Here is a 13,060-nt window from a genome sequence, read left to right on the forward strand (position 1 = left end):
GTATATGATGTATATCTCCAAGGTAAAATGGTAATAAAAGCATAGTAAGAATTTTTAAACCAACTGGGGAAAAAAGTGTCACCATATGTAGATCTTTTAAATTCCAAAATCTTGAATAAAAAGCCATTATACTGTACTAAAATTTTAATTTACAATATGTTTTATGCATCAAAGTCAAAGCCCTCAACTTCTAAGACCCAAATTAGGTTACGATTTAGCAATGTTAATTTAGTATTTGTTCTACTTTGTAATAAGCCCAGACTTGCTTCCATATTATTTTCCCTATAATAGCAGGCATGTAGATATACTGGAGACAACATATTATGCTTTGACTATCACTGTTTTGGGGAAGAGAAGGGACCAAACCACAGCCACGCAAGTAGTTCTCCCTGCCTCGTGAGGGAAGGCGACTCCCAGTGCTTCCCCCACCTCACCCCAGACCACAAAGAGGGCAACACATGGCATCGTTTTAATATTTGTTCCAAAGTTCTCCGGTCTGACACCCCAGCTTAAAGTCATAAAGCCACAGAAGGGAATCAAAGAATAAAAGCAGGAAGGGACAAAAGGCAGACTGAAGCATCATGAATGCCCAGAGTTATAAAGCTTACTGCAGACAGGAAGGTCACACTTACCTGGAGTGGGTGGAGAGGATAATTGAGCCAGACTTCGCGCAAGTCCTGGAAAATGGAGTGATGCCTTTAATGCTTGAGGGAGCCATTTAACACACTCTAGAGTGCTAAATAAAATGCCATTATGTGAAATACTGAACTATTTTAGATGCTGACTCCACTTATTGCAAATTTAATAGTGCTGGCAAACTATTTTTTTTTTTAAGTGTATTCAGCACTCAAATTGCCTGCAGTGACTCTAATTAGCCTATTAAGCTGGGGAGGAAAAGAGCCTCCCACACCCCCAAGAGTCAAAGACACCTTTTAAAACTAAGTTACCCATTTGCTTAACCTAATACACTGGATTAAGCTGCTGTTTTAATCACATTTTTTAGTTTACCATTCGCCAGAAATGTACATCAGCTGTGCCTTTTGTAATGAAAACTCATCTCAAATGGTCCTTTATTTAGGCACTAATTCATTATCGTTGAGTTGTTTTAAGATGGAGTGGAAAACACCCCATATCTAGTTCCTAAACACTTAGATTTGTAAGACCACACTTTTACTGTGGATCATTACAAATGTATACTTGAAATAAGAGAATAAATAAAAGAATAAATTCTGTGGAAAATCCTAATCCATTGAGTTAAATCCAGAGGCAGTTATAATTAGACCTTCCTCAGGATTAAAGTGTTTTTCCTTCAGTTTTAGACTCTAGGGAGCCTCCAACTGAATCTCCTTTCTGGCCTCGATGATAGGTTTTTGAGATAAATGACAAAACTTTTAAAAGACAAGTTTTTTTTTTAAATTTTTGGAGGGGGGAAGTATAGGAAAATATATTATCACTTGTGATCAGATGATGACAAAGTGAAATAAAATACCTGATATTTTTGTACAACTTGCATCTTAATAAAATACACTTAGGTTTTGTTTTTGGTGTTTTATTTTGCCAATATAAAAAACAAGCTTAAATATCAAACTGTTCTTTTAAAGCTATTTAAAGGACTTCTCTTAACCAATTCAATAACCTTTCCCTTGAATTCTCTGTAGCATAAATTATACTGAATGTCACTCCCTTCCTGCCGCTTTCTCATGTTCTCTCAATGCTTTTTCTCTTCCTGCTGTACCTGAAACGGACATTTACCAAACTTCAGCCCCTTGTCTGACCTATTCATTACCTGCTTCTCTGGAGAGCCCTGTCATTCCCATTGCTTTAACTGCTACCTCTGTTTAAATCACTTGTTCATCTCTGCTGCAGTTCTGACCTCTCACCCAAGCTACAAGTCCATAACTCTAGGTGCCTTTATGGGCATCTTTTACCTCAAACCTAAATGACCAAATCATACCTTTTTACCTTTCACCTTAAACTAGGGAGTATGGTGTTAGAAAAAGCTGCAGGATGAGGAGACAGGCTGCCTGATTTAATCCTGATTCCCCGTTGGCAAGTTACCTAACCTCCCTGAGCCAACCTTTCCTCAAGTGTAAGACAAAGATAATCACAGTACCTACTTCAGACTGTTCTCTGATGCCTCAGTGAGCAATGTACTCAAAGCATTGAACCCAGTGCTGGCACACAGAAAATGCCACTATTAATAATGATGACATCAACAATGACGACAAACAACTCTCTCTCCTGACCAACTTCAATCTCCAAAGCTCAAAACTGTCAGGGACTTCTAGATTCATCTTCCTCCTTTCTCCTATGTATTCTTTGCTCAAAAACACTGATTTCTTCTTTGATGTTTGCTGTCACCCATCTTGGTGTAATAGCTTAAAAACCTCACAACTAGCCTGTTTCAATGGCATCCATTTCCTTTATTCTACCCTGCACACTGAGATAAGGTTCTGTTGCCCCCTTGGGGTCAGAGAAAATACCCTGGAAAAGATCTCGACTGGAATCCCAGCTCTGCCTTCTATTAGCCCAAGGACCTTAGGTAAAGCCTCTACCTTCAGTTTGCTCTTCTGGAAAATGTTCATTGACTGTTGGGACATTAGATCATGCAGCATATTTTTATTGAATACCTGTTACATATTAGCTTACTAAGACGAATAAGACACTATCTCTGTCCTCAAAGGAGCCTAGTGGGGAAGAATGAAGGTAAATAAGTATAATTTAATAAACTATGACAAATTCTATAATAGTGATGTATATATACCAAGTGCCAGGAAAACTCTGCCTGGGGTGTCAGATCAACCTTCAAAAAGGAAGTGACCTTTCAGCTGTATTCTTAAGAACACAGAACACTGAGGAATTCAGTACATCAGCAGAGGGAGGGAATCAAAAGCAGGGTACCATACATACACAAATAATAGGTCTCAAAGTACACACACACAAAAGGGTAACTCTTATAGGCAGAGCACAGAGGATTTGAAGGCAGTGAAAACGTATGACACTGTAATGGTGGCTGTATGTCATTACATATTTGTCTGAACCCACGGAATGTACACCAAGAGTGAACACTCATGTAAACTATGGACTTTGGGTGATTATGATATGTCAGTGCAGGTTCACTGATTATACCAAATTTACCTCTCTGGTCAGGGATGCTGATAGTGGAGGAGGCTGTGCATGTGTGGGCCAGGGAATATATGGGAAATTTCAGTACCTTCCTCTCAATTTTGCTGTAAACCTAAAAAATATTTTTCACAACACTGTAAAGCAAAAAATAAAATAAAATAAACACTTATTTGTTAATAAATTATAACAGACTCAAAAAAAATTAAAATTAAAAAAAGGTAATTCCTAGAATGGCACAAAGAGGGAGTGAAAAGAAAGGAGACCGAAAAAATAGGTGGGAGTCAGATTATGAGAACTATTAAATGCTATGGTGTGTAATACAGACTTTGGCAGGCAATAAAGAAACCAAAGATTTTAAGCCACAAAGACCATAATCAAATCTGTGCATTAAAAAGAAGACAACACTAAACACAGCATGAATGATGGACTAGAGCAGCAGGGAAGGACAACGGGTTAATTATGGCAGGTGAGAGACGAGGAGGACAAACGTTAAAGCAGCAGTACGGGGCTTCCCTGGTGGCGCAGTGGTTGAGAGTCCGCCTGCCAATGCAGGGGACGAGGGTTCATGCCCCGGTCCAGGAAGATTCCACATGCTGCGGAGCGGCTAGGCCCGTGAGCCATGGCCGCTGAGCCTGTGCATCCGGAGCCTGTGCTCCGCAACGGGAGAGGCCACAACAGTGAGAGGCCCACGTACCGCAAAAAAAAAAAAAACAAAAAAAAAGCTGCAGTACAGCCAAGAATAAAGCCACTCAGGAGATACGAGGGACCGAACTGACAGGGGTTTGCAACTGAATGGAGATGAGGAGAAAAAAGCTTAAGGACAAAAGAATACCCTAAGGTTTCTGGTTTAGATCATAAAATTAAAGAAGGAGAAATATGTTTGGGGGCTAAGGCATTGAATTCAAATACTAAACCTGTAGAAATTAGGTGTCTGTGGAACACCCAGGTGAAGCTGCCCAGAGGCAATTTGAAAAGACACTTTTTCCAATTTCTGGAGCTCCAGAGAAAGGCCTGGGTCAGAGAAATTGGGACAGATATGCACAGACAAAAAGAGGTGTGTATGGCGGGGGAGTGGGAGACTAGGAAAGATTACATAGTAATTGCTCCCTATGTTTCTAAGAGGGTCATTGGATGGTCAAATGGAAACAGTGGCTCTGAATGTACTGGGTAAGCCGGGAAGGGTTACACAGACCTGAAAACACAGAATTGGCAAAATCATCCTGGGGCTGAAAGAGTAAAAAGTAGTTCAGGCTGAGAAAGAAAAATAGCCCTTCTGTTAACAGGGCTGATAGGACGACGCACATAAAGCCAGCTTCCAAGTTAACAGGAAACAGCATTTCCCTCAAGGTCTTACAGCATCTGTAAAACCCTGAACGACCCCCTGGTTTGAGAAACAACTGCTCTCCCACCAGTGTTGCCCTCTGACCTGCTCTGCTATGTCTTAGCCCCGAAATAAAGATTGCCAGGGACACTCAATAGCTAAACTGCCCCTTGGCTCCTGACAGCACCCAATCCCAAATTAATCCCCTGCTGCTGCTGCTTTTTTTTTTTTTTTTTTTGTGGTACGCGGGCCTCTCACTGTTGTGGCCTCTCCCGTTGCGGAGCACAGGCTCCGGACGCGCAGGTCCAGCGGCCATGGCGCATGGCCCCAGCCGCTCTGCAGCATGTGGGATCTTCCCGGACCGGGGCACGAACCCGCGTCCCCTGCATCGGCAGGCAGACTCTCAACCACTGCGCCACCAGGGAAGCCCCCACTGCTTCTTCTAACCCGGCCTCAGACATGGCAACCAAACAAGAACTGATCCCTGCTTTCCTGGCCCCTCGGAACCGGTCAGCACCAGCCCAGGCCTCAGAAAGGAGGGTGCCCTCCCTGTTATGAGCATGCCCCCTGCCCCCTCCCCCAGCCCCATGCGTGGAGTCAGTAAACCTACAGCTTGTCTCTGGCTGTCTTTGGCTGACTGGACTTTCACAGAACCATTACTCAAGAAAAAGTACGATGGTTCGCCAAAATCTCTCACATACTACAACTAAGAGATGTAAACCAGTATGGAGATGTCAGATGAGTTAGACTGTCCAAGTGTGTGCACTTGAAAACGCTGAAGTGGGAAGACCATATATTACTAAGCACTGTTCAGTTTCACAAAAGACACACTAAAATGACTAAAACAAATTCTGACTGTCAGCCATCCCATTGGTAAGATGATGTTCAGACTCTGCTTTTTCATTTAGTCATTTATCCATTTCATTCCTTTAACAAATATTTATTAAACTCTGCACATGCCAGCATTGTACTTGGTACTGGAAATAAAAGATAAGCCTGTTAAGTAGACAAGTGGGAGAGAAGCAGTTTAAAGAGAGAAAAGAATCCAAACAAAACTGATGCAGTTAAGACTACCAGGTATAAAGCTGCATATAATTCAGGAAAACGGGAACACAGAGTGGATGGGGGATGCAGGTAAGATGGGAGGACAGGGGCAGGAGTAGGTGGAGGATAGGTTCAAGGGGTGAGGGGGCACACAGAGGCAAGGCTGGAGGAGCAAACAAAGTAAAGAGGTTGCTGAAACTGCCAACAAAAGATAAAGGCCAGAACAAAGTTATTTTAAGTTTTGAGAAAAAGACTTAAAATACATCTGCTACAGATACAAATCGAGATGCACACTTGTTTATAGGTTGTAGGACAAAATGGGGGACATGGAACACCTGTAGATAATGCTCCCACCGGGAGGAAATTCACACGTATAAAATCACCACCTATCTCTATAAAAACAGGTAAAAGAAGATCAAATCCTCAGATATGAGCATCATCCAGGCCCCATTTTTCAAAACTATTGATTCTTTTTTTTTTTAAACTATCCTAAGGAATACAGTAATAACATCTGACAGCCACTTACATTGAAGGTTTCACAAAGGCTTAAAACCCTGGCTTCCTATGTTCTTTACTGCTCCATGAGGGCTATTTCATTCAATTATAATGACATTTCAATAGGGAATACAGAGTTGCCTCTCCCTTTAAATGTTAAATTGACTTGTTTGGGTACAAAAAGCAGCCAGTATGCTCTATTACATGCAGGATTAAAAAGGTAGCCCTGGCAATATTAATGGCTTAATACTTTAGTAACAACAGGAATTATTTTAGAATCTATCATTTCTTCTTGAGCTATAATTTGCTTTAAAAAAAAAAAAAGTACTTCCATATTCTTTATTCATAGCCCTATCAGAAACTCCCTATGAACTGACTTTCTAAAATAAATATACATTTATCTAGTCTACATAACTTACATAAAAACAAATCATAAACAGAAAAGCCAAAAGTCTATAGCTTCAACTAAGCCTGCATGGGGTAGGTACCCAATGATTATAAAATATAAAATCATAATTAATTTCAAGCTACTTCAAAATAAAGCAAAGTCCTACCTTATTTGTATTCATATTTAACTTAAAAGTGACCTGAGGAAAGATGGGGTTTCAGGTAGAAGCCAAACTAGTGTAAATGTCCACAGAACTTTCCCATCTGTGACAGAGTTGAATAAGTTTTTTTTTTTTTTTTTTTTTTTTTGCGGTACGCGGGCCTCTTACTGTTGTGGCCTCTCCCATTGCGGAACACAGGCTCCGGACGCGCAGGCCCAGCAGCCATGGCTCACAGGCCCAGCCGCTCTGCGACATGTGGGATCTTCCCGGACCGGGGCACGAACCCGTGTCCCCTGCATCAGCAGGCGGACTCTCAACCACTGCACCACCAGGGAAGCCCTAAGCTATTTTTGAAGTGCTTGAAATCTACCATCTATGGTAGATTTGGGGTTTTTGTTTCTCTTACACGCTCTTTAAAATACAAAGACTAATTGATATAAAATCTTCTGTAATGATATATAACTGAGAAAAATCAAATGAATCGAGATAAATACCGGATCATTAAAGAGTAAGCGTCCAAATAACTGTTTGGCTTCCTCCAGGCTTCCCTCCAAGTAAACAGCTCCTAGATAAAAGGAAGAGAATGCCAAAAGGAAGGCTGCATTAATATTCAGAGAAAATTACATATCTCCATAAAAAAGCAAAAGGGCAAGCCAAAACCCACTCACAGAAAAATTTGACAAGATCAGAAGCAATTGTTTTTTTTGTTTTGTTTTGTTTTTGCGGGACGCGGGCCTCTCACTGTTGCGGCCTCTCCCATTGCGGAGCACAGGCTCCGGACGCGCAGGCTCAGCGGCCATGGCTCTCAGGCCCAGCCACTCCGCAGCACGTGGGATCTTCCCGGACCGGGGCATGAACCCATGTCCCTTGCATCGGCAGGCAAACTCCAAACCACTGCGCCACCAGGGAAGCCCAGAAGCAATTGTTTTAAAGGTAGCATTTTCCCTCTTTTAGCTATGCTTTGTGTTATAAGTTAGACTGAAATACGAAATTCAATTTACTAAAACATAAATCTTATTTTGTAAGAAAAAGAGGCCAACTATGAACTATCATGAAGGATATGGGTATGAACCATTAGTGACTAAGGGAACTATGCACAAATACTTAACTTTATGAAAATGTTATGTTTTATTTTCTATATTTATAGTTTATATTTCAGACCATAGATAAAATTTGAGCTCAGATTAAGGCTTCTGCAAATAAAAATCAGGATAACCTTTACCTTTAATTAGAAATAATTATTAAAAATTTTTTGAAATAACTAAGCACTGTACACATGTTTACCATTCATCATAACCAGTAAGTACTACAGTAACATCTTAACTGGGTATCAAATAACTGGAGTAGGCTAGTTCTTAAAATCATATTTTTTACATCTGTCTTCAGAAAGGCTATTTTCCACATAAATTATTCAGATACTTAGTCACCAGGGCTTTTGATGACTAAATACATTTATTATTTATCAATAGTTATAGTAATAATGATAATAATAACAATAATAATGATGATGACAGTAGTAGTAGTAGTAGGGGTTTGTGGGGGTCACTCATGCCCTAGGCCCTGTACAAAGCATTTTCACATTCTTATCTTCACCTTCAAGGGCACCTTAGTAAGAGGGTATTAGAAAAGATTTACAGGACTGGGGCCCATAGTAGGTGATTTTGGGGAGGGTTAAAGGAAATGGAACTTTGCTCTGGATTTGATGCAACCAGGATCAGATACTAAGATCGTTACAACTCTGTGAGGTAAGTGATACTATCTCCATGTCATAGATGGGGAAACTGAGCCTCAAAGAGATTCAATAACTTGGCAAAGATACAGAGCCAATAAATGATACAAAAGGGAACTGAATCATGTGTGCCAGGCTATGGGGTCAACTGTAACATTAACTGTCAAAAGTATTATGTCTACAGAGCACAGTCACTCCACGTGACAAACCCTCTGAAAATAGACATATTTGTGCAAAACAGACATACCTGTGAAAAGACTGTGGATAATTATTAAACATTCTCTTGCTACCATCATCAGCATGGAACTACAATGGGAAGCTTTTATATTCATTTTCAAAGAAAGAGGGCAAAATTGATAAGGAAGTACAAAGCCCTTTGAAAAATGCACTCAATCGTTTACCTTAAAAAATCAAGGAATTGTCAATCTACTGAAACGTTTCATTGTAAAGCATACTTGCAATCACCAGCTAATTAACTCGTCATAACTTTCCTGTACAAACAGCTAATTATATTCTAGTTACAGTAAAAAAGAAACTGAGGAAGTAAAAAGCCTGAGTGAGGAAGTAAAGTGTCTGCATCAGTCTTGCTTCAAGTGAATAAACAATAGTTATAGAGACTCAAGCCCTGGGATTTTAAATATGTGGTGTCTTCAAGATGTTTAAATCAGAAAATCCTGTGAATAGTTTAAAATGTGATCAAAAACAGTATTAGGGCCTCACCAGCAACTTATTTATGTATGTGATCCTGAATCAAATCTGGCAAGTAATCCATCCCCATATTAATTCACTGCACTTCAGTTCAGTATATACTAAGCATGTACATGACATGGTACAAGGATTTCAAGAAAAGAAAGCATGACTGCTGCTCTGGAGGAACTACAATAACTATAGTATAAGGAGGTGGGTATTATACTGGGGACCTCACATGCTTTGGGAACAAGTAATTTTGTCCCAAGTCTCCACACTGAATTTTATGTGCCCTCCAGACATTGTAGACATGCAGGAAATTAGACTATAAGTGAGAAATTACCTATTAATGCTTCAAAACAATTAGCCATGGCATGTCGAAGGTCTGATTCTCTACAAAGGTCAGGTCCATGAGCATAAAGCATAAATCGATCCAGTTCAAGTTTCTACAAAATTCAAAATGACAGAAAGTAAGAAAAAAATCGACAAAATCGTATTGTAACTGTAATAACTCAGCATCTCCTAGGGGTATGGTTACAATTTAATTGGCCTTATGTGAAAATTTAGTCACCCTTCCCTACGAGTCCTTACATATGGCTTAGCACTGACAAACCTCGACTTTTCCCCAAACAAGCTTCTATGAACTCTGATGGTTCAATTTGGTTCAGAACTGATCAGATCTGAGCTGTCCAATTCCAGGTTCAGAAAAAGGACTAGCTTAAGCTGGAATAAGACTCTGTTTCAAGACCATACCCTTGGGTTCATCCAATACGTCTAGGGAGATACAAACCCAACCCAAAGTTAACCTCTAGGATTCCAGAGTTATGTGGTACTGATGGTGTTTGTACCATATGTAAGAGATTTTTATGTGGTAGAGTAAATGGGGACCCTCAGAAGACTTCAAAATGTCTTATATCTCTAAATCTTTTTTTTTATTTGACAAGGATTTGGGGAGCCATATAGCTTTGCACTTACGTCTGCTTTTTGAGGTTTCCACACTTATCCTTCTAAAGTCTCAGTGAGATCTAAGCAATGGGTTGGAACTATCTTAAGGGCTCTGGGAATATGGTTTATAATGAATTATATTTTCTTTTTTTATTGGGCCTCAGACAAGTTTAGAGACAAATGTATGGCCCAGTTCTAGAAATTGTTTAGGACTTAATGAATATATCTGTGCACACTAACTTTACTTCCGCCTTCATTTACTGTCTTAACCCATATTTTCTCTTTGAGTTCAGTAGCTACTTATTTCTTATCCTATTGTATTACAATGTACAAATCAAGTCCTTTTAGAACTAGACACAGTATGGTTTTTTATAATACTCCTGAGATTGAATAAATGGAAATCATAATTCATGCCATAAAAGGAGAAAGATACAGACATTGCATAAGCATGCAATAAATCTGTTTCTATTACCATGTAATTCAGTTCAATAAATACTTACTAAGCAATAACATGCCACGTAATATGGAACAAGTCGCAAGTCAATGAACAACCGAGGACAATATGAATCTCATCAGCTCTCAGATAAAAGAGACTCAGATTTTGTATGTCTTGATATGTATGTTAAAAATACCCATATCTGTTTACATTGGAAAAAGGGACAATAAAAATGGGACATATATGCTATCAGTATTTTGTATTCCTAGGAATTCATGAGTGTATTATAAACTCAAATGAGAGTTTTGACTACCACAAATGCAACAGCAGAAACCACCTCTTTTTAAAAAATTGATCCCCAAGTGCAAGAGTTTATAGTAGAATATGTAAATTTCACTTGTTTCACAACTTCACTGGGAAAATCCAATTGTTTGCTATCTCTGGAGCCGTGCTTGAGAGTAGAGTGCAAGCCATATTTTATATTATAAACAACTATTCTGGAATGCTATGAATTTTCCAACTTCTCATAATACCTCCTCTATATCCTTATTTTTTCATGAAGGCATTAGTGGAAATTTTAAAAAGGAGAGTGGTGCTCCACTGTGCATGTGTTAAAATGTCTGGAGCGCTGACCTAGAGCTTTCATTACCTTCATTACCTTCTCAGAGTCAGCAATACTCCTCCACCAAGTCCCTCCTTCCAAATGGTTAAGAACCACTGGTCTAGACAGAAGAAGGGTAAGACCACCACTGCCTACTGCTGGAGGAGATGGGTGTTGAGTGCTATGGGAATGTCAGGGTTTGGGGTAGAGGAAGATCACACAGAAATCCCTGAAGGGAGAAACTGGCCACCCCCATCATAACTCATGGCTTTGTACAGCACCCACTGTGTTATGTAACAGCATCCATGTTCATACTATGGTAATTTCCCACACTTTGTAAATATCCTCCCTACAATTGTTTGAAAAACAATTATGCAATTCTATTATATCTGAAACTGAAAAGAAAACAATGGCGAGGTGGGGGGAGCGTGCTGACAATCTACTTATTAAAGGTATTTCCAATGGACACTTACATGAACTATCAGGAAGCATCTTGACAATTAAATCAACTAAACATTGAAGCAGTTTTATATAGATTGTGGAATTTCATTCACTGTAAGGCTAAAACCAAGTTAGCATACCTGTTGCCTATAGTTTTTCCTGAAGGCATCACTGTCTATATTCTCAAATGCCACTGAAGCTAGGTCAAAGCCTACCAACATAGCTATGATGAGGATGTTATATATGATAAAGCAATGCACTCTTGCTAACACGAAAACTGTGGGATAAAAGTAACCACATTTTAGATGTAATTAATACCTTGGCAAGATCAAATTAAGAAGTCAGGGACTTCCCTGGTGGTCCAGTGGTAAAGAATCTGCCTTCCAATGCAGGGGACGCGGGTTCAATCCCTGGTCGGGGAACTAAGATCCCACGTGCCTCAGGGCAACTAAGCCTGTGTGCCATAACTACTGAGCTAGCACGCCTCAACGAAAGAGTCTGCGTGCTGCAAACTACAGAGCCCAACGTGCCCTGGAGCCCACGCGCCACAACTAGGGAGAGAAAATCCGTGCACCACAACAAAGAGCTCGCACGCTGCAACGAAGACCCCGAGTGCCACAACTAAGACCTGATGCAGCCGGAATAAAATAAATAAATATGTTTTAAAAAAAATCAGTCATAAAACTAGAATGGGTTTTATCTAGTCTTTTTTTACCAGATTTCAACATTTATATCAAAATGAAGAAAAATAAAACTACTTAAGGCAAAAATCAAGGAAAATTCACAAAAGCTTTTCTAATGGATCACTACTGTTTGGGAATTTAACAGCCACCGTTCCCCTTACTACTGACTAAACCCACAGGCCTATAAAATATAATGATTTATAAATGTAATTTATAAGCGGCAGCAGCAATAAAAACAACTAACTCCTACTAGTTTATTCATATGTTTATGTGATTACTATGAACAGGCATTGCACCAAGCACTTTACAAGTGGAATCATTAAAACTCAAATGATAATCTCATTTAATTCTCACAACCACCCTGTGGAGTAGATGCTAATGCCATCTCCATTCTATAGATGAGAAAGCAGAGGCTTGGCAAAGAGAATAACAATTTGTCCATGGTCCCCCTGTGGGTATTCTGACGGCCCAGGCAAGTGCCCATGTCCTATCCGTTATGATTTATGATAAGACAGTGCAAGAAACTAACACAACATTGTAAAGCAACTATACACCAATAAACATTAATTTAAAAAAAAGACACTGTACAGAGACAGGAAGATCAAATGAGATAATGTAAGAAACATGCCTACCATGAATCTATATCAAGAAAAGTTTCTGCTAGTCACTCAGCTAAGTCAACGTGGCTAGCTGAACAGCCTAAAACCTAAATCTTAATTAATAGGATTTGTGATTTGGGGGGAATTCTCAAAGATCTGTAAAGCATCCCCTGTGGATACAAATGGCCTGGAGTATTCTATTCAAAGCTATAATTCTGCTTGTTAAACTAAATTAAAAACAATTATAATACAGAAATATTACACAAAGGGAAAATACGAAATGTTTCATTTCTTTTACTCTGTTCTCATGTTCCTTTCCCCAAATGTTTAACTCTGTACACGCACACCTGTCAAATTTTTCCTCTTCTCTTATCAAGTTACCTCACTGTGGAGTTCACTGGCTGC

General features: G+C 39.5%; 1 protein-coding gene across 3 annotated transcripts in view; it reads right to left on the bottom strand.

The window, feature by feature from the left end:
- DROSHA (drosha ribonuclease III) overlaps positions 1-13,060 on the bottom strand; it is a 130,546-nt gene that overhangs the window by 31,411 nt on the left and 86,075 nt on the right. For all 3 annotated transcript variants that reach the window (XM_082650267.1, XM_082650266.1, XM_082650265.1), the window contains 3 exons: positions 9,294-9,396; positions 7,029-7,099; positions 633-677 (listed from right to left, as the gene is read on the bottom strand). In XM_082650267.1, the coding sequence (XP_082506393.1) occupies positions 633-677; positions 7,029-7,099; positions 9,294-9,396 (219 nt within the window). The remainder of the gene's footprint in view (positions 1-632; positions 678-7,028; positions 7,100-9,293; positions 9,397-13,060) is intronic.

Source organism: Grampus griseus (assembly GCF_964374135.1).
Source record: "Grampus griseus genome assembly, chromosome: 3".
NCBI classification, from domain to species: domain Eukaryota; kingdom Metazoa; phylum Chordata; class Mammalia; order Artiodactyla; family Delphinidae; genus Grampus; species Grampus griseus.